Here is a 21,503-nt window from a genome sequence, read left to right on the forward strand (position 1 = left end):
ATTTTTATATACAGTCTATGGCTGCCACCTGCTCACTCTTTGTTATTCTAGATTATACATCCCCACTGCACACCTGCACAAATACACACAAGGTAGTTTTTATCCCTTAGGAGAAAATTAAATTGTGCTGCATTGATTCCTTGGGAAATTAACCTTACATTGGCCACAATCACAACACACCTAACCCCAATTCTAACTCTAACCTTTAGCAAAAACCAAGCTGATCTGAAATGTAATGTTTTATCTTGCAGTGACCAGCTTTTTATCCTCAAAAGAGAGGTTAACATCCCCGCCCTTCACAATCCAACTTTTTTATTGTGACAGTGTTAACATACAAACATGATTCATACAAGTACTCAGACACCTACACACAAACATCAGATTACACCCAAGTGAGAAAACCATAGTGTCTTTATTATAATCAACATGCAGAATACAGAAAAAAACAGTTTTCAGCTCACAGATGAGTGTCTACCGCACACGCTTGTCTACCCTCCCAAAACTCTTTAAAATGTAAGAAGGTTATTAAGAAATTATTACAATTATTGAGTTGTTCATTTCCATTTAGCAAAATCTCAAACAAATCTGTAGAAAAGAACCCAAAACACCCAAGACAACCTTGAATGTCACTCAAATGACAGAGATACTTTATTTTATAACTAGCAAGCGGATACTGGAGATTGGATATTAGCAGGAGCTGAATTATGCATGCATTTATGCAGTACACTAACAGGGACGCTACGATTCCCATAAATAACATTTGCAATGCTAATTCTAAGCATTTCGGGCTATGCAATCACATATTTTGACTTTTCTACTCACAGATCTTTTGTGCTATGTACTTGCTAGTTATCTAAATAAGGTAGGAATGTCATTTCTTTGGGTGGGCTATGGTTTGACTCTGCATGCTGGTTCAGAGGACTGTTCTTATTTCTATAAACATCTTTCAGATATACAGTAGATAGTAATAATTTCCCAGGTGATGCCACTGTGGCCAAGCATGCAATAATTATCAATGGAGTAGTTCAAATTGTTTCACCAGAACGAGCTAATTCTCTGAGCTAGACTACTGTATGTAGTATGTGGTACGGTTGTGAGTACATGTTTGTATGTGTATGTGTGCTTGTGCTTTTGCATGTGTATATGTATTATACAGTACATAAATGTATATATATATATATATATATATATATATATATATATATGATATATATACATGTGTATTTGAGTGTATGTGTGCATGTAGTCCATTGTCAGGGGCTGAAGGTTCTTGTGGACTCATAGTCCGACATACACTTCGGTTTGATGCCTTTAGCGTTGTAGTAATCCACCACCTGGTTAGGGACTTCTGCCAAAACACTCTTAGCCAGGGCAGCTGGGGAGGCCTGGAAATACAGATATAGACAGAGAAGGAGGAGGAGAGAGGTCACAAACACACACACTTCACCGGCCATGCGTGATTCTAGGATGCCAGAATTTACTGTTGAGCCTGATGCTGTCACAGGTCTAGACCAGTGAGACTGATGTGATCAGACAAGCTCATTTGACAACCTCGAAACATCCCTGCTTTCACCTTTTTGTCCTCTAGTACCAGAGTTTAGTTTCTAGATATGTGCACAACAAAATCTGCATACATTTGTACAGTTTATGCTGTATGAGTTAATCTAATATATCCAGTTGTGTTTTGCTCTATGGATTTTTTTTATTTGACAAATTGCTACTCCAGTTTTGGTGTGGTGACAAAGGTCTGTAATGAGTTAATACTCAAGAAACCCTTTCTAAATATTCATGGGAAAGGTGTATTATCTTAACAGTGGACAGTTTATGTTGGAAACCTCTATCCTCAATGACGAAAAGTAGTGAATTAAGACTTTCATCAACATTATTATCAGAGCCATTCGTCACCAGAATGCATGTTGTAAAATTGAGACCATTGTAGCTTTGCTTTTTGTATTCAGATTTTAATAGATTATTTTTGGGTTATGGAAATGGAATTGTTGAAGGGTTTAAGACTGGGACAATTATTGTTTTGCTTTATTTGACCATTTTATGTTTTTACTGTATGTTTTAAATGAATAGTTCACTACGTAGTCTGAACATTCTTCATTACACCTCAAGTCCTTTGATAGAATAAAACATTTAGCCAATTCATTTGTAAAACTGATTTACTATCTTAAGTATAATCATCATATAATTCTACATGTTTCATTATGACTTTTCTCCTGTTTTATGTCATAATATTGAATATACTGTATAACTATTGCAAACTGTTGATGAGACTCAGGACTGAAAAAAAACCAAAACCCTTATTCCAATGCATACATGAACACACATACATAATCATGCACACGTGCTGAGGCCAGCCACTTGTCTGCACACACATATGCTACCGGACTACACACACACACACACACACACGCACATCTGAATCCTTAAAGTCTGCAAGTCTGTCATACTCCATCTCACATAATTCCCCTAGACAATGCATCATCAAAGTGCACCCACTCAAGCCCCCTCCCCACCTCCTCCTCTTCCTGCCCCCTCCTCTCATTTCCACCCTCCCTCCTGCTTTCTCTCCTCTGCTCCTATCTACCTGTTATCCCCCGCTCTGCCTGTCACACAGCAGCTCCGTCCTGCTAATCCCTTCTGAAAAGAAACGACAGAGCAGAAAATCACCTCTCCACCTCTGTCACAGACTCCCTCGCTCCCTTTTGTCTTTAGCTCCGGTCTTCTGTTGACCTCCCTCCAACACCACCACCACCACCACCACTGGGGCTGTCTCTTTACTTCTCCCTCGTCCACCCCTCCAGATTTATTCTTCACTTCTCATCTCTGCTGGTCTCTTGATCTATGTACTTCTGGGTATACTATCTGTTTCTGCTCCTTCCTACATTTTGCTGAGGTCTTCCCAACTCTCTCTGTCTGTGTAGCTTGGATGATTTCTCAACCTGTCATGGACCAAACTCAGCATAACAGACCCAGCCGAACAGACCCTGTCAAAGCCAGGCAAAATGAATGCCACCGGAGACACACACGTGCGCAGTGTGCAGATAGCTGATGTGTTTTGACGAGCACGCCAAGCACATTACGCCCCCACACACTCACATTCATTACACCCCCACACCCCGCACAGCAATTCTTAGCACCCGCCCAACACATACATATACACACACACAAACATACACATATAGAATCCCTGTTGAAGTGGAACTTTTTTTAATGCCGCTGTTAATTGATTACAACTGTGTTGGAACTGCTAAACAGCAGCAAATGTGGCTTTCAGGATAACAGAAAGTGCTACAACATAACGGGACTAAAGACAAGTAGAGAAGAGTAATAAAGTCAGCAAGCTAAGCTAATAATGTCAGTTGACCATAGCAATATCTAGCAAAAGTTTGCTAATATAACCTAACATAAGCTAATGGTAGTACCAGACTACAACTGGTTGCTGAGTTTGTAATGTGTTGAACAAGCGTGCATTTTGTTACTTCTGAATTTCTGTCTTCAAGTGTAAGAGGAGGCTTGTGTTGTTTCTTTTTTCAACAGTTACATAGTCTTACTTTAAATTAAGTGGATTATATTTACCTATTTATTATTGCGTTTATTAGACCTAATTCCAGCACGCTGCCCTGTTCACCTCGCTGCAGATTAAGACATAAGTAGCTGTAGTTTGTATGTTTGACTTGTGTTTACACTGATATCTGCATCAGATTTGTAGATTTGAAAAATCATGTAAAAGTTTTGATGAACTGAAACTGAAAACTTCAGCTTTTGTCATGGGGCCAAAACTGTTTGCTGGAGGGCCAGATTTGGCTCCTGGGCCTCAGTTGCTCACCACTAAGACAAAAATACAGAGCAATGTTTTGTAACAGTACAGAACCTCAGGTATTGTGTTGGCATCAGCACTGAAATATTTAAAACAATATGTACCCCTACACTGATTTTTTTCTTTTTTTTTTACATTGCGGTCCTGATGAGAAATTTCTGAAAGTTTCTTAACTTTTCACCTTTATATATTACTCCTAACATTTCTCATGCTCTTTGATGTTGTTATTCAGCTTGAGAAAGCTCTAAAGTTTTAAAATAAACAGTCTGGCATCCACTGTAGTTATGCTGGCTGTGAGGAAGTAGCCACATAAAGTCCAGAAATAGTTGAAAAATAGCATCTAGAGCAAAAAGGTGTTCTAAAACCCACTTTGCAGCTTTCTTATATAGTCCCTCATTTGTACATGTCTGGTTTCCTGACTTCCCTGGAGATTCAGTCACATTTTCTGCCTGGAAGGCATTCATCAAAGCTCTATGATTTTCCCTGAAATCCATGGCTTCTACCCTCGACCCCCCCACCCCCCCTGTTCCCCCACTACCACCCACGTGTTTGAAGTCCTTGAAGGGGACAAACTGGACGATGTCGCGGAGAACGGGCTCGCCCTTGGGTGAGCGCAGGATCCCGTCGTCCCCGTCCAATATCTGCATGTCTGTGAAGTCCGCGTTGCCCACGCCGACAATGATGACGGACATGGGCAGGTGGGAGGCGTGCACGATGGCCTCCCGTGTGTCCGCCATGTCGGTGATGACGCCGTCTGTCAGGATCAGCAAGATGAAATATTCCTGGTGTTGGAGACGGGAGGGCAGAAATTAGTGGGTTTAAGGGGAGGGGGGGCAAATAGATGTTCGCTGAATTTTATGTTTTAAAGTGGCTTCTTGTCAGAGACTCATTTGAATAAAACTCACTCTAATCCACTACAGAGCCTGAGAGAAGCGGGAGGTATTAAGGCAGAGAGGAATTTGTGCTTTAAAATTTATGACTGGAATTAAATTAATATCAATCACTTCCCCACTCTTTTCAATTCATCTCTTTTTGCTCTTCTTTTTTCCAACTTTTACCACCTCTGATGTCTCACTTTTTGTTTTTTCATTGCTTGTTCTCTTTCCTTTGTCACCCTGTGGGTCAGTGCAAACACCGAAACTCACAGCAACCTTCTTTTGTTATCTTTCTCATTCTCTCGCTCACCATGGCCTCTTTGGTGTGCATCTCCTCGGAGGCAGAAGAGGCCACTTTCTGGATGATTGGGGCGATGTTGGTGGGCCCGTACAGCTGGATCTTAGGCAGGCAATTCTGGTAGGCCTCCACCACGCCTTGGATCCCTGCAACACACATACAGGTTCACTTGCTGCTTGTTTTTTTGTCTCCCTGTCTGTCTGTCTGTATATTACACTGCGCTGACCTCACCAAGTCAAAGTTCTTGTGCTTGCAAAAGTATCTGCTAAAATAAATCAGATTGCACTCCAAGGTGACTGGGCATTTTTCTAAAAGCTTTCCCTTATTGTCCACACAAACACGAGACGACAGGCACACACCTTCGCGGCGGGAACGCGACTGTGTGGAGAGAAGTGCGCAGAAGCCCATTTCACACATATAGATTAGTGTTGTTTTTCTCTGTATCTCAGAGCCTGAAATACTTCCTGCAGCATAGCGACAAATCTCCCGGCTGCATTTGTGTGTGCGTGTGCGCATGACTGAGTGTATTTGTATGTGTGAGAGGAAGAAAACACGAGGGTGGGGAGAGATAGAGGGAAAAATATGGGACTGACAGTGAGGCAGAGATGTGAGCGGACTGTAGGACCGTTTCGGTCCTGTGATGTATGAATGTGCGTGTGAAAGTTTTTTCTGTGAGTCGAGAAGTCTGTGTGTGTACGTGCGTGTGCGTGTGTGGGCGCTCACCGGCACATTCAGGATTGTCCTCATCAAAGTTCACAGCGAAATCGTGTGAAACCTTCATGTGGAGCAGAGAGAACACAGCACCTTTTTACTGCTACAGCAAACCAGACACTCAGCACAACATGTTCAGTCCAATTTGCAGGTTGCCAGATGCATTCGTCCTTTCATGTTGATCAAAAGCAAACTGTGCCTCCAAAAGAGATCTGAAATCTAAATCGAAAACTAGCCACAGCTCCCTCTGCTACTGCAAATACGCACATATACACATCCCAGATGTCCTACCTTGAAGTCAGGTGGTATCAGAGCTCCAAAGCCAAACGCTGGGAACATTTTATCACTGGAGGATGAGAGGAACATGTGATTCATTGAAAAAGATGGAGTAAAGGTAAAGGGGGAAGGAAAAATAATGGATAAAAGCTTTGCGATTTATGGAACACTTTACATGATAAGCACGTAGAACTCCTTTTATGCAGAATTTCATCAAAGGTTTCGGTCCTCTTTGTGTGTGTGTGTGTGTGTGTGTGTGTGTGTGTGTGTGTGTGTGTGTGTGAGCGTGTCAGCATTAGATAAATGATGATTGATGGAGTAGTGTCTACCTGTCATAGTCTTGGCAGATCTCCCCTACAGCCACAAGCGCTTTGAGGTACTCATTGGGCTGGTAGGGGTGGATGTAGTGGAGGGAGCAGCTGTTTCTGGGATCCCCATTGGATGCTGTGAAGTCTATTGCCACCTGGAACAGAAACACACACACAAACACACACACACACACACACATATATATATATAGATACACTCACATAACATGAAGTGGGTATGGACAGACAACGACATACTGCTGTAAATTATATTAAGGAGAAAAATTATGACAAAACTTACCGTGAACTGAATTTGGCAGCCTCCCATGATGTAATCCAGGAAGGAATACATTTTGATGATCTGTCAGGAGAAATATTGAAATTTAGGCCACATCATAAAAAATTCACAGGGTATGGAAAGATAAGATAGTCTTTATTGTCAAAGGGAGGAATTTGTTGCCACAGCTTGCAAATGTGGGAAAACATACAGATGCACAGCACACACAACGAAGACACAGTCATATATGCACATATGCATTTGTGCCCTTAAATTCTGTATATCACCACATATACTTACACGCCCATTTACACACAGAATTTTACATATATCTCTATACATGGTGTTCAGCAGGACGTTTTATTAGGTAGAAGGGACAAAACTCCTTCCGATGCTCAAAATTACTTGCTGAAATATTCCTATTATTAATTGATTAGAAAATGAATCAAGAAGTATTTGGGTAACTTATTAATCATCATTTATGTAGCAAAAATGGAAGTGATTTCAGGGTTTGTTGTTTGCCTCTGTTTATTTGATTGTAAATGTAATATCTTTTTGGACTGTCAGTCAGAACAAAACATGCAATCTGGAGACCTCACTCTCAGTTATGGGAAATGTGTGATGGCCATTTTTCATTATTATCAGACACATTACAGACTAAACAATAATCAACTATTATAATATAATTAATCGACAGATAAATTAGTACAGATAATACTCATTACAGACTTTACAGAAAACACAAGCAGGGATAGACTGCAGTAAATTGAAGGATATGAGACTGATGTTCACTTCACCTTACAGTGGTTGAGCATGACAACACCGGAGTTTCTGTAATTCTTCTTCTTCATCTGGTATTTAGGGTTGATGCATTCCCACTGAATCTAGGTAAACACAACACACAGCAAATTATGCTGATGTTAGTGGTGCAACTGTGTGTGCGGTGGGAGTATGAAAGGAGCGTAATTACGCATACATTTCACGAAGGTGCAGAGCAACGCCTGCGCACTGATTCCAAACCACCAACTTTTTTCCAATATGGATGGCTTTAAAAGCTTTAAAAATACGGACTAGTCTGACAGAGAAGCTGCTTTTGCAGCCAGGAAACCTGGAGGCATTTTACCTTTAGCCTTCAAACGTAGACACCAAGGGATCTCAACACGAAATATTGGAAACATGAAATGTGAAATAAAACATTTATTGGTACATAAAGTGTATTTGATGTATAGCTTCTTGTTGATAGCCTTGACCATAACATACATGTATGTCAGTGTATTTTAAAGGAAGAATTTGATGCATGCTGTGTGTGTGAACTTGTTGCTCGTGCTTTTTGTCACGTCACAAAGTGAAAACGTTCCTTTGTTTTGTGTCTGTCGTACCTCTCTTTGTGACTGACTGTAGTTTGGATTGAGGTTTTGTTGTATGTAACTATTTTTCCAACATCATTTCCTGTCCAAAAAAATTTGTGGTGAGGAGTCCGTGTGCGGTGTACTTTTGGTCCATATAGGTTTGAATATGTACACGAGTTTGTGTGTTTATGTGCTTACCTGTTTTCCCTCCTGCTCTGCCCTCATCTCCTTAAACGTGGTCTGAAACTCCCCAATAAAGTCATGCTTCCCATTAGAGTCCCAGTCCCAAACCGTGCACTGGAACAGACACAAAGAGACACACACAGACAAGCACGCACATTCATTCAGTAAGAGCGCAGCTGCAACACTGTCACCTAAACACACACACACACATGGACTCACAAGCATGCAGGGAAATGCCATGCTGAATGATTGATAAGGCGGTGTTGGTGGGGGGGCAATGGAGCGGTGAAATATTAATCTGAGGATGCTGAGAGCGACGCGGCTTAAGAGACAGCTTTATGTGTGTGTATGTGTGTGTGTTAAGGCGTAATAGTTTGTTTCTCTCAAAGGAGCTACTGGACAAGATAAATGGCCTCAATCACTGGTGAAATGCAAGGGTCAGCGGGCCAAGGCTCAGCACATCACAAAGAAACAATCCTGTAATTTCAAAAGGAGATAGAAGGTGCTGGAATCTGGGCCTTCCTGCAGAGTGTGTACAATCGATAATGTGCAATAAAGTTGGTCAACAGAGACACACACAGAGAAATGCTTCTACTTTTAACAAGGATTTAATTGCGGTCAATGAGTCATTTTGCTGTCGAGGTGTGTGTCCTTCTCGTCTGAGGTCACCTCAACAACTGGTGATCAGAAACAATTCAACAACACTTGATTAAAAACAATGACCAGCAGTAATCCCCTTATTTCCTATCTCCCACTTAAAGTGCCTGCATCTAAAGAGTGTATGCTATTTTTGTCTGTGTGTGTGTGTGTGTGTGTGTGTGTGTGTGTGATCATTTGTGGATAGTACGCGTGTCTGTGTTTTTGACAGTAATTTCTGTGGGTGAGGGAGTGAACGCTCGCCTTTGCAGCCTTGCTTCCACTTGAAGTTACTGAGAGCTGTGCGAAAGCGTAATGAAAAAATGAAGAGCCACCGTTCCAGTCACTGAATACTAACAGTTGGATGGAGAAGGAGAGAGACCAACGGAGGGACAGTGTGAGAAAAGTAGAGAGATGGAGAAACGCATAAGGAGAAATACAAAGGGAGAGACAGCCAGACACTGCAGAGGAGGGTTTATGCATTTATGCATTGGTCAGTTAAGAGCCTGGTGAAAAGCAAGTACTGGTCTGAATAGAAATCTCTGCCCTGCCATTTCTCACTATAGCTCTGATGCTTCAAACAGGTAGCCCTGGAAACCATAGCCGATAGCGTGTATGTATGTATGTGTGCGTGTGTGTATGTGTGTGTGAACGTGTGAGCCCTTTCTCCTGCTGTCAGGAGCCATGCAGAGTTAAGACGCCTCTGAATATTTAATGAACAAGCTCATGTTTATTCATGGGAAGAATAACTGTTCGCAGCTGATGTGCAGCCACCACTTTCGCACATATGCACACACACACACATGGAGCTCTATTCTGGCGAGAAAAGGTGATAGTTTAGGACGACCGCTGAGCTCTTTCACACCCGTCTGGCTCTTTAAGGAAAGGCAGCACCTGACCTGAACTCGGCTCCTGGCTCAGAGATGAAAATAGTAGGAGATGATTGAGGCTGCTCACGTTGTTTGGTTCGGTTATATATACCTCTGGGTATGTGGTACTCAGACAATGCTTATGTTTTACAAATTCCATCATTTGTATGCTGCACAAAAAGCAAAACATTTAGCAAAAGAACACCTGCAGGCCTTCGGCTCTATTTGGCCTCGGCCCTCTAAACGTGCCTTGAGTCTCATTTGGGGAACTTAAATAATGAAGCAAGCCTCGGCCAAGGTTTTGCTACACTGAAAATGCAGCAAATTAGTCTTCAGGTTAAATACAATGTCGTTGCCCTTATCATGACCTGCTATCACTAGTTACAGCTCCAGACTCACCTTTAGCTCCCTATCATGGTCACCACTGCAGAGCGTGTTCAAGGAAACTTTGAAGGATTTCCAAACTGGGCTCAGGTTGTTCATGACCGTCTGCGCATATGCAGTACACACAGACAAGAACATGACAGACATGATTAATCACAGATCTGAAGTAGTCAACCGCATATAAACGTTTACTCGTGTGTGCTTGTAATTACCTCAGTTCTGTGCACAAGCGACTCGGTCCCGTCATCATTTAGCCTAAAAATCTCCAGAAAGGGGTCTGACTTGCTGAAGAAATCCTTCAGAGGGAAAACACGCATGTAAGGCATTGCCTCAGCGCTGCCTTTGATCACCATAAATCATTCATACACTAACAGAATCATCATTTCACACCCCCTTTTTTTTCTCCCTTTCTTCCTTGTTTCTTCCACCCATCCCCTTCCTGTCTTCTCCAATTTATCCAGCCCTTCCTTGCTTTCTTCCATCTTTCCCCTAAGGCACAACTTGTTTGGATTAGTCATCCGTGGCCGTGGCTGTGCGTGCGTGCATGCGTGTTTGGAAGCTGAAAATTAATATAGTTATCTGTGTGTGTGTGTGTGTGTGTGTGTGTGTGTGTGTGTGTGTGTGTGTGTGTGTGTGGCGGGGTGGGTGAGATAGGAGTGGGCCATTGGGAGAGGGGGTGCCCACCTATCTCAGGAGGCCTCCTCTAATGCCGGGTTGTACTTCTGTGTATTGAATGTGAGTTGCTTCATCACCAAATCCCACAGCCCACCCAGCCCCCACCCCACCCACATACTTACACACACATGCCTGACAGCACACACACAATTTCATATCTCTAAATATTAATTCCTCTCATATCTGAACCCCCCCCCCACACACACACGCATTTTCAATGTGTTTTAAAGCACACACACAGTCGCACAAACCTTGTCGTCTAGCTTACGAGCACTGAAGGAGAGTTCAACGTAATCGTCATTACCAGACAGCTCCTCTGCTGTCACCTGTACAGAATGGGGGAGAAAGTAGCGATGAAGAGGGGGAGGCAGAGAGAGAGAGAGAGAAGAGGGAGGTGTCAGAAAATGAGATGGAAATGAGGAACAGAACAGATTGAACAGGCAACATCATCAAATTAATTATCTTCAGGAGTGTCTAAGTGCAAGAGGTGGTGTGTGTGTGATTTGCACGCAGACGCATGACTGTTTGTGTATGCGTGCGTGTGTGTGTGTGTGTCGCTGTTGGGCTGACTTCAGAAACAGTGTCATACCGTTATGGAGGACTTTCCAGCAGTGTTTCCCTGTTTGAGTAGAGCTTTGGTCAGTTTCCTCTGTGAGACGATCTGGAACAAACGGAAACACAGACTCCACAACATCAGCTAGCATATTCAAGTGTTTCCACTCAGAAGGACAGTTTGCCCTGTTAGTGTCAACCCTGGTGTTACCTTGCACTTGTTAATGTTAGCATGCGACTTACTTATACGTCCAGTGGTCATAGAGCAGTGCGGTGAAGTCGCCTTGCTCGCTATCTGACAAATGTAATTTTCTCTGGTGCTGTATTCCTGGGTTGATCTGCCAACTCCAGAGAAATCTGGTACTCTCTGAACCACTAACAATTTTGTGCTGGCCAGGTGCTATAAAAGGGTTATATGTGCTATGAGTGACTGCAAACATTTACAGGGGGAGGCTGGTGAGATTCACTGGGAGTCAACCACACAGACAGACAAAGCAAAAGAAAATAAAATATGGGATAAAAGCATCTGGAAGCTGCAGACTGAGGTGTTTCTCAGTGGGAACACTAGTACTAGCGACACTTTTGAATGATAGGCACATATTTGAATCGTTGTTAACATCTAAAGAGCAAAAGTGATACACAGATGCATTGCATCGGGGCTACACACTTCTTTCAAAAAGCTAGTAGTGTATTTTATTTTGTGTGAAGAAAATGAATGACTGAAAGCTTGTATCTGATCAAATAGTACAGGCGTGTTTTTTGTGTTCTGTTTTGATAAGACAATTGGTTTTGGAAGATTTAAATATAATTGCAAAGAGAACAGAGGACCTGTTGTTACGACTGTATTTAAACCTGCAATAACAGATTTTTTGGGCCACTAGGGGGCAATAGAAGCAAACTGTGAACACAAATTGGTCACATCTTGACATCCAGCCAATCGTGTTTGTATCCACCTGGCAAATGTAAATCCTGTATCTACTCTCCTTTTGATTCTCTTTCATTTTGGAAACAACTGCCTGCAGCTAGCCAAGTGAAATGCTGATAAGAGCAGTGAGATTGCACCAAAACAGTGAAGCTGCAGGAAGGAAAATCAAGAACTAGAGCTGAAAGATGCTAAAACGTTGTAGAGAGCCGAGAAGAACTGCAGAGTCGGGGCATAATTCACATCCAAGTAGTAGAAAATACTGTTTACAGTAACTTTCAGTATAGTTTATGTGCATGTACTGTATATGCATGCTGTCTGTGATGATCCCCACATCCTCCATCCCACTTCAACACAGTAATGCAAAAAATGGCAGTAAATAACACTTCACCTCTGCACAAAATGTTCTGCTGTCTGTCTCAAATTTCACTAAACTGCTTTCTATTAACAGATCTGTTACTATCACTTTCTGAAATCTTCATACACTCCTCTGCTTTCATATTGTACCGACATAGTGCTCTCTTTTTCCTTAACAAAGCCCTGGATTGACAGCAGAACCCAGAGTGTTGTTGTTGTTCACACCCAGACTAAACATTGGCAGCATGTTATCCCATTTCAGTAAACCTCTCTGACTCTCACCTTCGAAATCCTCCTCTTCCATGTCAATTATCTCAGTTCGACCAACTATTGTAAATCCACCGGCTTTATGTTGCTGATAGTGTCTCTGACAATGAGAAGTGGATTCTAGTGGAAACAAACATTTTCATTCTCTTCCATGGCAGACTTAAAGCCTTAAAGCTATGGCACCAGATTTCCTTCCATTCAATTTGACATTAGATGGTAATTCCCTGGAATCCGTTTACTCAACTTGTTAATGAGTACCACTGCAATTCCAATTTTCATTTTAAAGGCTATTGCAAATTAAGTGAGGAGTGTAAATAAAGCGAATCTTTAAATATTGATTACGACTACATCATTAAGAAGGGGCGGCAACACCATTAAGTGAGTAACAAGGCCATATGTATTAGCATATGCACATATAAACGCTTTGAAAACACAGTGTAATGCACCCTCAGGCCTACATGTAAATAAGGACTCAAGGACATAGACACACATTGTAAATGCAGATAGTGACAGCAGCCGACCTTGAGTGAAAAGATCACATTAAGATTCCAACCACAGTTAAAGTTGGTCTCTTTAATCTTTAAGTTGAATTAAAGTACAGTTTACCTATATCTCAAAAAGGTTTGTGACCTTAAGAAAAGATTATACACCTCAGAGTGTAATTCTTACGCTCAAAGTGTGGAGGCTGCATTCATGCATGCAAAGGTCTGAGCATGCTGTACACTGGTTAACATAACACCCACTGTATGGGATATACTGTTTCTGTTTGCAGGAACACTCACTGATGACACATAAAAGCACTCCTGTCATGCATTCACCTGTAGAAGTATGCTCACATCATACGCACTTCTGGCTCCTATGGTGAACTCACTCTCACATACAGTATGTTCACATGCGCACCATATATGTACTGAAACTAACATGCACCACTTAGCTCTTGCAGTGACCTACCTAACATGCTGTTTCATAATCAACTATATAATCCTGACTTCTACAAGATTTCTGTTTTACAGAATAGTATACAGTGGAGGGAGACTTTAATAGCAAAAATTGTAACATGTAATTGATTACAGTGAATGACTACACAAAAGACTGCAATTCACTGACCAGTCAGAAAAAGCACTGACCTGTCCTAAGGTGCACTCCATGGATCCCAGGAAGTCAGCATCACGCAGGCCATTGTTGCCAGAGCTGATGTCGTGAAGTTCAAAGCGCAGCCTCTGGACCTCCTCAAAGTAGTAATCCACCAGGAAGATCTTGGAGAACATGGGGCTGCTGCTGCTGCGGATCACCTCTGTACGGTCCACCTGCAAACATGCATGTGCATACACACACGCAAAGGCAGATGTGCATGGACACACACCAACAGCTCCAGGTTAACCTTCTGGCAAATGAAGATACTAATGTTATGAAATGTTTGCCTTGGATTTACTGTAGATCCCACCGCAGTCCGTCAGAGGGTTTATTACATGCATCCCAGGAGGAAGTTTTTCCATAACAAGAACGCAGAGGACTAAATTTAAAAAAAAGTTGGTAAGTAAAAAAAATAATAAAACCCTGCTTTTGGTGCTATGTAATCTTGGCAGTTTCACTTCAAATTGAGTTTTTATGGTCTTTCTGAAAGTGAACTGAAGAATAAAGATTTCACTTGACATCCAACACACTGCTGCTGTGCATTGATTTGGAAGCTCAGCAGACTTTGCAGCTATGCAGCAATTATCACAAATAGCCATTACCATATTTTTTACACTTATCAACTAGAAAACTGGTATTATGGATTTTTCTTGATGGCTAAAAATCACACAGGCTGTTTGATTAAACAGCGGCGACTATAGTTGTAACATTGATCTCACATTTTCTCTTCTCTAACATCCTGACACAAAAAGGAATAGAAAGAAACAGAATCCGTCTCTGCACTGCCAACAAAACCTATCCAACTCTAGCAGCAACGACTGGGTCCCTTTTATTGTTGATAACCCTTTGGCACACACACGCACACACACACACACACACACACACACACACACACACATATACGGAGACAAAAGTGAATGGCACGACAGCAGACCTGACGTACACCGAAACACTCACAGATTTGGCCTTTTTCTGACACTTGCTTCAATAGTCTGGCATCTCATCAAAGCAAAAAGGATCGTGAACACATAAACACACAAACATGCACACACACTCAAAAAATTATCCAATTAAGAGACTCTAAATCTGATGGGCAGTGATAACATTTGTCTATTCCCACACTCCCACAAAGGGGCTTATCATAACACATACACACAAATTGTCTCTCTCTCTCTCTCTCTCTCTCTCTCTCTCTCTCACATACACACGCACACACACACACACACACACACACACACACACACACACCAGTACGCTGTACAAAGTAGCTTTTTTGTGAAGTCTCCAAAGACAGAATACGACTCTCTGAGAACACGATCTTGAGCCCCTGTGGAAACAAAATGTGTGTGTTGTGTAGTTTATCCTTTGTGTCTGTGACAGTGTGTGTAAACGAGTGACACGTGTGAATCCACATACGTGTTTGCACGACTGTAATAGTGGGTCACAGTAGCACTGAACGTGTGAGGATGTGTATGGAATGTGTGGGTGTGTAGCTACATATTTAAAAGGAAGGCAGAATGCACTCAGCATATGTGTGTCTTTCCCACAGAGAGGGGAAAGAGAAATAAAGGCAGATACAATTTCTTCCTTAAACTCCTCTAGATTTATCGCTTCTCTCACGCTGTGTTCGGGTAAAGTTCATGTGTTACTGCCACCGGCGAGGCTTGAATGGGAATAAGCTGTTTCGAAAATAGGAGGTTCTTCGTAAAGTCACTGAAAAAGCAGCTGGGTCTTGGAAGTAAAAAGAAAAGGAAGTGGAACCCTAAGTAGTAGACAGCATCACCCATTTTCCCTTTATTGTCCATTTTCAAGTGCTAAATACTCTATTCTAGTAAGAACTGTCTCCATGTATTTGAGACCTTTTATTGTGTACAGTAAAAACGTCAACGATTTCGGTGAAAGTAGCTCGTAGCCCTCATTATTTTCAATATTTAAATGACTGGGGCAGACATGTTTTGCTGGGAAGCTGAAATAAATAGAGAAACAATACCGGCACACTTTCCATTTCAAGGTGACAAAAGCATTTTGGATAGAGAAATACAATGTGTACGCCAGTCGACTAAAGTTATGACTTCTGTTGTCTTCCATGACTATTAGCATCCATAATTTATAAGAACAACACATAACCCGCAATTTAGTGTGAGAAGGTTAGCGTCACAATCACAGCTCTGCATGATTGCTCGGGTCCTTGATTAGACATAATAATTTAGTCAGACATGAATTCAATGATGGGCTTGAACAATTTCGAAAGAGTCGCCTGCAGAGGAATTCATCAGGAATCATCTGCACCAGAAGCTTAAAAGCAGGTGAAGAAAAATTTCTATATGACTGATACAATAGTTCATGGACAAATGGCGTAGCATATGGAAATAATGTTGCATAGCTACAATGCTGTCACCTTGAAGACTTTGTAGTATGGTGGCAAGAACTTTCATCAGCTGATACATTTGTTGGACTTGTATTGATCCAAGAGCTCAAGAGTATTGAAATGTAAATTGTGATTTTAATAAAAGACCACTTTATAGGCTATAAAAGTGACACCGTTAAAGCACCAGAGGGACTGTTGCCAATGGATAAGACTCCCACAGCAGAAAAGCAAAGCCTTTAAAAAGCATACACATATTAGCAGCTGGAGCTCTCATTCAGAATGTCTTTCAAAGGTTGAATGAGTGTTGTAGGCAAGGACACTTCAGAGCAACGACTCCCCTCACTGATGCTGCCGTTACACCTTCATCTTCTGCTTATAAAAGGGTGTTTCTGAACTGCAGACACACATTTTACATGCCGCACCGCTCCCCGTTCTCATCCCATCCCATTACTGTACCTCAAACCACTGCCCGTGCGACTGCATCTTCAGCACCACGCAAGGGTCGGGTTTGGAGAGGGCGTCGCGATCCGAGATCCCCCGGCAGGCCACTCTCAGCTCCACTTTGGTCAGGCACGGGGAGCTGATGAAGCCCAGCGTGGCCTCTGCAGACTCGTAGATGTTACTCATGCTGAACACACAATCACACACTGAAAGGAGAGGGAGACAGAAGAAAAGATGGGCTTAGTTTGTAGACTGTGAGGCAGATGTAGATATATGTATATAGATAGATAGATAGATAGATAGATAGATAGATAGATAGATAGATAGATAGATAGATAGATAGATAGATAGATAGATAGATAGATAGATAGATAGATAGATGGATAGATAGGTAGATAGATTAAAAAAACCATGCTCTGCAGTTAATTTGAACTGTTCTTTGCTTTGACATGAGCAGATGCAGTGGCCCTGACTAAGCAGACAGCAATAAAACTGTTCAAGGTCAGGACTCTACTGAATATCAGACAAGGTCCCTAAATACACACAAATGTACACATGCTGTACAGTATCAGTATAAATCGTCACAATTATGCACTTACACTTGTTCATGAATTTGGATTTAGGTAAATATACTCTATACACATTATCACAAACATGCACATACTAACACACAGACAGACATAAAGACAGATAGACACACACACACACACACACACACACACATAGAGTGAAGTCTGCTGAGTAACCAACAAATCGGCAGGTTTCTCCTCAGGTTTCCACAGAGTGTATAGTGTTCATAGCCCCTAAATAGAATACTGTCAAGCATCAAATCACTGCGACAAAGTAGTTTTTCCCCCCCCCCATGATAAGAACTTTACAGTAAAATTTGCAAGGAAATTACCTATTAAAATATTTGCTGTTTTTCACTTGTTCAAGGTGACTGTTCTTTTATTCCAACTCTGACTAAAGTCGAGGAAATTCTTCACTTCATCACAGGTCAGCTTAAAAGCGAGGAAATGTGCTGGTTGTACACATCTCATAGGAGTGTTTGTACATATTGTAGTATTTAATAGTCAACATGATGTAGACATAGCAATAATACTTAATAGGTGACAAGTCTCTTGATATTAAGGACCCTACACGTCCATCAGCCACCCACATTCTGTATGTAGGTGTTTTCAATTATTCTGCTTAATAAGACCTCCTCTCTGGACTGTGTGGGCATGTACAGACTCAGCTTGATTGACGGCTTCCTCACTCTCCTTTTATTCTTGTTGCACCTGTTTGAGTGCAACAGCTTATACATTTATAGTTCTTAATAGCATATTGGCTCTTGTCACCTCATGTAATTCCAGGTATGTAACCACCCACCTCCAACCTTAAAAAGAACTCTAATTATCCAGGACTACTGAAAACACCTGCATGGTGTGCAGGGCTTATAAAGGAATAATGTGAAATACTGCAAAAATGCACTTATTTGCGTCCTTGCCAAGAGTGAGATCAGAGGATTAATACCACTCTCACTTTTTTTCTGTTAAATGTGAGGCTACAGCAAACAATTAGCTTAGCTTTGCAATTAGGGGCTCTGTCCAGAGCTAACAAAATCTGCTTACTAGCACCTTTAAAGCCCAAATTAACAGTTATTTCTCATGTGTTAAATGAAACATAGGTGTAAAAACAACAGTGTGTTACTTAGTGAACTTTAGAGGTGTTGACAGGCAGATTTTTTATACCTGTGGGCATAGCCAGGTTACCATCTCCTCGCTGTAGCTTCATAATTAATAGACAGTATGAGAGTGGTATCTACCCCCTCATGTACCTCTCAGTAAGACCATGAACAGGTTTATTTCCCTAAACATCAAATTATTCGGTGAATGTAACATATAACTGTTACACTACAGTAGTACATTCAGTAATAGCAATATCTTCCCAACGCGTGCTCTTTAATCAAAGGCTACAATTTCTACAGCTGAATCAAGTTCACACTCACTTAAGCCGAATGTAAATGTATTACTATTTAATTGAGAACACTGCATTACATCTATAATTAAACTCAAAATACATGGGTCCATTTTCGAAAACCCACAATGTACATGAAGTGATGGGCTGAAACTTTGGGTAGCCGCAGGTCCAGTTAGTCCAAACTAAAGGATAACAGCAGGTCTGATGTGCTAGAATGGTACGAACTGAATATTAATGCAGCGGTCTAGTAGTATCGTCCTTAGGGAGTGAAGCTCTTGGAACTGGGTCTGACTCTGACCTGAATGCCTCTCTTTCCCTCTCTCTCTCTCCGTCTCTCTCTCTCTCTCTCTCTCTCTCTCTCTCTCTCACTCTCTCTCTCTCTGTCCGTCTTCCATAATTCATGTTTCATGTGTGTGTTGCTGGTGGTGATTATTTTTAGCTAACCACACTGAATGGCCTGTACACGGACAAATGGATGCGGACAGAGCCACAGGGCAGGTGTGTGACATACAACAGACCTGTGTGTGGGTGGTGCGTAATTAGTAGTGTTTCCCTATGTGTCCCCGTGCATGGTGGTACATTACTGCATGTCTTCGTGCGTGTGTGTGTGTGTGTGAGAGTGTGCTCAGGAAGCAGCAGATGCCTGTCTGTTCCGCTTGACGGCAGATGACACTGATAGTGATGGAGGCTTTGGGAGATTTCTACATCCAGAGCTACTGTATAAAAGCTATGTGCAGAATCCGCCTTTACAGTGCAAAGCATCAGCTGTCACATGTGTTGCACATTGCCAGAGGTGACAATGAATTTTCACATCACACTTAGTAACAGGATCTTGCAATAGCTTTTCGCTGTTTAAAGTCCCAAAGAGTGTTTTTTTTTTCTTGCCAAAGTTGACAACTGGTTTATTTTGATACTCATCTACTGTGATACCAGTCAAATGCATTGTGACGAGGGTTTAAGTGTTAGGGTCCCTGATCTGTACAAATATATAAACTTATAGAACAGCCAGGTACGTTTCAAACATTTGACAAGACATATGAAAGCTGCAGTGTTTCCCTGCGTTACTGTTGATAGGAGCAACCATCACAAACAGAAGAGTGCAAATTGCAGGATGGGTGGCTGAATGCTTTGTAACAAAGTGGCCTGCGTGCTCTGAAATTTGTATGTAAATCAAAATAATGCCCAAAATAGCAAGGATTGATTGGCGGGCGGTGTAAGACATCTCAAAAATCATTTCAAGGCTCCTCGCTGTCAGCTGTTATTCTCCACACTGTGACAATCAATCAAGGCTCAGAGCTCGATGGCCATGATCCTTGACTGTGTGTGTGTGTGTGTGTGTGTGTGTGTGTGTGTGTGTGTCCCTTCACCTTCACATGTACACTTGTATAGAGTGACTGTGACAGATGTGACATTAATGATTCAGCCACAGGAAGGTCCATGACACTCAAGTACACTGTAATTGCTCGGTCACATATTGATTGTTGGACAAAAAGGAGTAACATTGCCATCCAGCCACAGCACAGGCACCATAACCTGAAGAACTATGTGGCATATTATGCAACCCTATGTAGAATATTAATCATGACAGGTGATAGCAATATGCTCAGCTAGAAGAGCAGAAAGATAAAAGGCGGCTGGGTTTGATAAAAGACAGAGAGGAGTATCAGAAGTGAAGCAGTCTGGTGTTGCGAGCTCACAGTGTTATTAAAGCTGACAGAAAGGGAGAACCAGAGAGAGTGAAGGGGACGGAGGTTGTGAGAGAGGGGATTAGAGGGATGGAGTGAAAGAAAGAACTGGGGAAAGGCAGGCAAGTGTGAGTGAATGAAGCAGAGGGCAGAGAGGGAAAGAGAGAGGGACAGAGAATGAAGTGGATCTCCTCCTCTCATACAGCTTATCTTGTTTTATAGCACTCCAGCAGAATAGAATTAAAGCAGAGGATTTCTAAAAGAAGCCCACTTGGTGTCTTCCAGTATTTTCTCAAATCAAGAATCTCTCAAATCCCTGTGGATTACTGTAAAATAACATTTTGTTGCCTGGCAATAAAACGTTTTTGTGGTCTGTTTTCTTCTACAGAATAGTTAATACACCCAGTTACTAATACAAGCTGTTAAACAATAAATATGAAGCTGATTTGCTTACAGCTTAATCTGTATGAGGCTATAAACATCTGATGCCATCATACATACATCATTTATAAGACACTATAGAAGAAATTTGGAATAGCCCTGCGCCGGGTAAGACATGCACCATCCGGGCTGCTCCTATCTCCTGCAGAGAGAAAACTCACCTCAACGACCTGGAGAAAAGATCCGAGCGGAGCCGAGGAACTTCACCGCCGTTCACTTGACAATCACGGACAACTAACCGCCTCCGGACCCATCTCCCTCTCCTCACTCTCTTTGTCTATGTTTTTTTTTTTTTTTTTTTTTCAATCCCCCTACACTGCAGAGCTCGGTCGGTTTGGTGCTGACAGCCAAACAGAGCTGATTTCTAATTCCCAAAGGAACGGTGAGGATGCGCGATCCGTGCGCCTGGGTTTACTCTGAGTGAAAGATGGGGAGGAGGAGGACGGTGCGCCACTTAACTGGAGTTTGTAATCCGCTGGCTCCATCGGGGGCCGCAGAGAGCGCATCGTACCCTGGGACCATCGGCCTCGGAGCACAGTGTGTCTGCGCCATCTCGTGGTCGTTACGGTGAACTGGCGCTTATAAAACTGATTTTCCGCTTCTCCGCTTTGATTGGCTGGGATGCGCTTCAGCGGTTTTATAATAAGCGATGACCGCACACCTGAGACCACTTGGCAGTTAATTTAACGTTCACACTGTGCCCACCA

At 42.1% G+C, this 21,503-nt stretch overlaps 1 protein-coding gene across 1 annotated transcript; it reads right to left on the reverse strand.

The window, feature by feature from the left end:
- Positions 1 to 393: 393 nt before the first annotated feature.
- Positions 394 to 21,319, reverse strand: cpne4b (copine IVb). Its single transcript, XM_023412175.2, has 16 exons — positions 20,958 to 21,319; positions 16,724 to 16,914; positions 13,893 to 14,072; positions 11,257 to 11,328; positions 10,919 to 10,993; positions 10,205 to 10,288; positions 10,008 to 10,097; positions 8,119 to 8,217; positions 7,369 to 7,455; positions 6,596 to 6,655; positions 6,316 to 6,449; positions 6,002 to 6,056; positions 5,723 to 5,774; positions 5,012 to 5,145; positions 4,372 to 4,608; positions 394 to 1,385 (listed from the first exon to the last, which is right to left on the reverse strand). Exons 2-16 carry the CDS (start codon positions 16,892 to 16,894, stop codon positions 1,254 to 1,256), a joined length of 1,662 nt encoding a protein of 553 aa, XP_023267943.1. The 5' UTR covers positions 16,895 to 16,914; positions 20,958 to 21,319; the 3' UTR covers positions 394 to 1,253.
- Between the last annotated feature and the right edge of the window lie 184 nt (positions 21,320 to 21,503).

Source organism: Seriola lalandi, unplaced genomic scaffold, assembly GCF_002814215.2.
Source record: "Seriola lalandi dorsalis isolate HSWRI2012SDOR001 ecotype SW California unplaced genomic scaffold, Sedor1 jcf7180002054476, whole genome shotgun sequence".
Lineage (NCBI taxonomy): Eukaryota > Metazoa > Chordata > Actinopteri > Carangiformes > Carangidae > Seriola > Seriola lalandi.

Coding starts and splice junctions, on each gene's coding strand:
- cpne4b (XM_023412175.2), bottom strand. CDS start 16,894: ATGAGTAACATCTACGAGTCTGCAGAGGCCACGCTGGGCTTCATCAGC. Junction 10,289..10,918: donor CTCGTAAGCTAGACGACAAG/GTTTGTGCGACT, acceptor TTCCCTCTGAAG/GATTTCTTCAGCAAGTCAGA. Junction 6,656..7,368: donor TCATGCTCAACCACTGTAAG/GTGAAGTGAACA, acceptor TTCTCCTGACAG/ATCATCAAAATGTATTCCTT.